At 38.9% G+C, this 5,412-nt stretch overlaps 1 protein-coding gene across 1 annotated transcript in view; it reads right to left on the bottom strand.

Moving 5' to 3' along the window:
- Nucleotides 1-5,412, bottom strand: part of slc30a6 (solute carrier family 30 member 6) — a gene marked incomplete in the record, with an annotated part of 52,900 nt that overhangs the window by 15,171 nt on the left and 32,317 nt on the right. The window contains 1 exon segment of the mRNA XM_035663995.1: nt 3,122-3,202. Coding sequence (XP_035519888.1) covers nt 3,122-3,202 — 81 coding nt within the window.

A 5,412-nucleotide genomic window follows, 5' to 3' on the forward strand; every position in this document is an offset into this window, starting at 1 on the left:
TGTGTGTGAGACAGAGAGAGAGTGAGTGAGCTGGAGAGACAGTGATCGAGACAAATGAAATGAACGAAAGGAGACAAGGAGCGAACAAACAGAGAGAGAAAACAGGAAATACATTAACACACACAAGCATGCACTCCCAACACCACACATACATGAAGAAAAACAAAATGGCACACACACACAGTCCGCTGTCTCCTCGCTCTGTGCCGCTGCCCTACTGAGCCATTCATGACAGGCACTGTATGGGTTGGCAACTGTGTGTGTGTGTGTGTGTGTGTTTGTGTGTGTGTGTGTCTCAAACATGCAGGGAAATGGCAAAACAAAGACAACAGCACAAAGAGGGAAAGAAATGTTCACTGTGATACTTCCAGGTCTCTGCAGGGTTCATCAAGGAACATTTGAAACTTTTTGTGACCTTTGAATACCACGCAGGATGCACTTTAATACCTTATATATATATATCTTAATGGTTGAACCAGCCAAAGTAAGTAAACAAGTATAGAAAACAAAAATAAAAATAGAAATAAAAAGACAAGAGCCAAAAGTCAAAATATATATAATATAGTACATTAGAATGTAGAATTAGATATAAGATATTATGGTATATGGTGAAATTTAGTAAAGAAAAGCTGGTTTCCTTTCAATTAATAAAGCAAGCAATAAAAATCTCTTAATATTAAAAAATGAGGTCAATGAGAGGTCTCTTCATGCCCACAGACCGAAGAAACAAAGGTCGGCTGTGTTTAAATCCTGCTCCATTTTTTTCACAGCTTTTATTGTTGATGGTATAGCCATGTTTTTATACTTGACCGTCTATATGTTCAACTATTGCCTGCCCAGATACTGCGGGTGAAAATTTGCGAACTGGCCAACAGAAAGAGAAAGAAGGGTTTATTGCCAAGTAGGTTGGTGCATTTAACAAATTAAACTAAGTTCCATACAGTCTGAAGCATCAATAATGTTGCTATGGTTATCTACAGTTCTATATACCTTGACCTGTAATAACAATGGTTACAGCTGTCAATCAGAACTACTATTTTGGCAAATCAAAAGTCAGTATGAAGAAAAATAAACACATCAAGAGTCTAGGGATGTCCCGATCAGATCTCAAAGATCAGTATTGGGGCTGACTGAGGCATACTTTAACTCATTGCTATCGGCTATACTGAGCCATATTGAACCCGATACGATCCTTTGTTTTACATCAGCTATCACACTGATGTTTTTACTCGCTAACCCTAACCCTTTCATGCACAGCAACGAGTTGTAAACTCTCCGCTGTCTGTCTGTCCTTCACTCTCCCGCTGCAGAGTTTCACCACGGGTGAAGCAGCCGCTTGAGGACAGAGAGACAGCGAAACCGATGACCACCACACGCGCCACGCCAGTGCAACAGAAGCCAGCGAGCAACAAGCCAATACGAGTAATTTATTAGTTAATCCACGCAAAATGTACAGAACAGTTCATTCAGGTAACTACCGAAGCCCAGATGCTTCTGAAACTCCTCTGAGACATCAACAAGGCCAAATGATTACACAGGGTTTGTTATTTTATACTTTGTTATTTTGTTAAATAATTTAAGAAAACACAGCTTCAATGCAGGCCATTTTGTTTTCTTATTGCAGAGCTGTTTAACTGTCACTGGATTCATTTGAATGGCTTTAAAGCACAAGAAGTGTGCACTGTGCAACTGTATTATCCAGGAACATACAAGTGTCACGCCCGCACAAGAAAGTGTTAGCAGGCAGTGTGCTAACTGCTTGACCCACATTTGTGTGTGTGTGTTGTTATTCTGGAAATGTACCCCTCCCTACCCTAAGAGCTGACCGCAAGACAACCCCACACAGGGCGCCTGGAGGTGTGTGTGTACGTGTGTGTGTGTCACAATGACAGACACAGCCAGGCAGTGACATTCCCACAGCCACACACGCGCACACGCGCACACACACACACAGACAAACACTCCTCCCCTTTAAGAGTAAGTCCATGACCACCCCTCTAAAGCATTACTGTGTTCTCAGATGCTGAGAGACAAAGTTGTCAACAGATTTTATCAGTCACACACACATGAGATATTGAAAGTCATTTGGTCTTGAAATGTGCAGTTTCTCGTGTGTGTTACCAAGGAAGATCTTTATGTCCTAACAGCTTCAAATCTGGCATCTTTAGACTGTGGAAGTGCGTTTACATGTTCTTTTTTAACATCTTAAAGGGTTCAAAGCTGGGAACAACCAACACTGGAAATTATGGAAAGATTTCTTTTTTTCTTTGTTTTTTTACTTAATTTAACTAGGGCTGCAACAGCATAGGATTTTTACAGTATGGATAACCCATCTCTGAAAAATATCACAGTTTCACAATATTACAAAATTATATAAATCAGTACAAGATTTTTTTTGGTTGAAACAAATGTCTATACTTTCACAAAATATTATGTCCTTACAGACATGAAACTTGATATAAACCTGAAACCTATATTTTTTTAAATAACATTAATACGGTAGAATTCAATAGCATAGATAAGCAAGTGTAAACAGTATGATAACAACCCAAATACACCATATCATATATTATAGCACTGTATTACCTCTTTTTACATTTTATTTATTTTTACTAATATATCTGATGATGATAATCTGGGTATAATAAATGAAAACTTTTGTAGTGAAACAAAATGTGTGCAGATGTGGCTCTAATATCCTGGGGTCCAATTATTGCATTTTTTAAATTGTCTGATGGCAATCATGGAGACCGGAGAAAAACATGCACCCTGAGAGGATAATTAATAATGATGACAAAGACACAGACAAAAGACAGAAACAATTGGAAGTATTTTGTGTATTGCTTTGGAAATATTGATTGTGTTGTTGCGTTGAGTCACGCAAAGAAAGTAATTGAAATTTTAATCGAGAGAGACAGAGTGAAAGAGACACAGAAAGAGATGCAGACAAAGATGCGTGTGAGACATGGGATCTTAATCTGGCTCCAAGTGCTTATTTGTTTAATTCTGATGAGTTCATTCCTCATATTTAGTCCTTTATTGTCTCCTTTTAAAGTTGAAATCACTGATTCAAGTGTGTTTGAACTTCCTACGGGTGTTTGCGTTCGGGAGACATACACACCTCTCCTTCAGGATGAACAAGGCTCCCAGCTGGACGAGAACAGTGGAGGCAAAAACTGCCAAAACCTCCAGTCTTTCAAACCTGGAGAGACAGAGAGAGGCAGAGAAAATGAGACACTGTCATCCATACTGGGACAAAGCGTCCACAACAACACTCTGAGGTTGCTTTTCATCCCTGACCAATCCACTTATTCCAAAACCAACAATGCTCTTTAAGCCATATTTCCTCTACATGGTGCGGCTCCACTCAATTTTGGTACTTCGTCTTCCACAGTAGATAGTACCCTCTCAACGTAGGCGAAGCTGACGCAGTTGGGAAACAACCAGGCCTCAGGATATATTCTTATTTGTTGAAATCTTAATGCTCATGCGCAGGAACATAGCCTGATATAACCTTTCAGTGAGAGAGAAATACACAACTGACCAACTTCTGACCACTAACTTGCCTTACAGACATGATTATGACGGTTTGGTCAACAAGAAGAAAAAACAGCTGAAGCTCTGTGGAAGCCCAGCTCTGCATCTCATCAAAGGGACGGCTACAGAGGTCTAAACAATGTTAGATACATTGATTCATATGCATTAAGCATTCTCAGATGATTTCATCTGAAGATGCAAAGCAGGAAAAACACTCAAAGATGTACAATAACTCCAAAGTAGGAATGCACGATTATTATTCAGCCAATTCCATAACCAATACCTGCTTCTCATGGCCAATACTGACAACCAACAATTTCTCATTTTTATATTTTAAAAAGAAGATCATAACCTGTAGTTTATGTACACCTGACAGTAAGAAAGGCTCAAATGTAATAAGCCAAGATGGATGATTTAATATTCCATAGCTCTGTTGGAACCAAACTAACTAAACAAAGACACCACTGTAGTTAACATAACAGAAAAAAACTGTTCTGATGATGATTGATCTTACATCAAAAAATTCACAATAAATTATTATCATCAAACGATTATTCATCTGCAATAATTTACTAATATAAATTTGTCAGCATCATCCAATAATATATCAGCCCTGATATTTATCTTACCTACTTCAAATGGTTTATGTCACGTTGTTCTACCACATTCACATTTATATTAAAGATGAGATAAGACATACTTTACTGATCACACAGCGGGGAAATTCACTTTTTTTTTAAAGATACAACATAACACAAAATACTGATAGATAAGTATATAATACATTTTATACATAAACTAAAAATAAAATAGAAAAACACAAGATGTAATAGGAAAGGAAAATAAGAGCTATTATTACCTTGACTTAAGATTAGGAGTATAAGAAAATACTGAGAGAAACAGCATCAAACTCGGTTCAATGTGCCTTGTCACTGGGAAGATAGTATCAGGGGATTGTTGCAACATGGAGCTCTGTCGTAACACAGGGAGTCACTTACCGGTGCACAGTTGCATATGCTGACTGTACTAGCTGCTGCCACTAGATAGTTAGCTGTCCTATTTGCTGACTGTACCTGGGACTGGGAGCCCAGAGGACGGGGTGTTTAAATACTACTAGCGTAGGAGAGAGGGGATCCAGGGGGGGAAACTGCCAAAGAGCACAACTGAAATGGGCTCAGCCTCAATGGAGGCCATCAAATCTATATTAACCACTAATTAATGTTCAGTTAGAATGTACAAAAAGGATGTGTTGAGACAAGCGTGTTGTTTTAGCCCCTAATTCTTCAGTATTTATAGAAATACGTGCGTTCATTAATTAGAGCAGTCCACATTATCTATGTTTAAATGTGAAACGTGTGACAGACAACACTAACAAAATGTCAAAGTTGGATCCATACATGAATGTAACTGTAGCTTAACTTTTGACCTTATGACAAGGTCAGAGGTCGATCCTGTCGCAGTCTGTTCAGGATGAGCAGCTTTGTCTCAGTGAGTGGTCCGTTGGGCTTATGGGGGTTAAACCTGGCGCTGACTGTCAGCGATCTGATGATCTGTCGCTCTACAGCAGCATGAGACCACTAAACTAAGAGCCTCTGACAGAGCTAAGTGAAGTACATTACGGATTAGCGCAGGAGAGACGTGACCACATACGTGTAGAGGGTGAACAGGGTGACGTGAAGACACATTAATACTGAGAAAAATGGAGATAAAGCAACAGACATCAAAACTGCAAGGGTGCAATTTAAGCACAGTATTGGTTTTTTTTGTTTCAGTTAATGGCTAATGACTATATTTTGTGTGTTAAGGAAAAGTCCTTCTGAATTGTTTCTGTTAGAGGTGCAAACAAAAAATCTGCTGTGGAAACTGTCAAGACAT

Source organism: Morone saxatilis, unplaced genomic scaffold, assembly GCF_004916995.1.
Source record: "Morone saxatilis isolate NCDOM2014 unplaced genomic scaffold, NCSU_SB_2.0 Contig19, whole genome shotgun sequence".
Taxonomy (NCBI): domain Eukaryota; kingdom Metazoa; phylum Chordata; class Actinopteri; family Moronidae; genus Morone; species Morone saxatilis.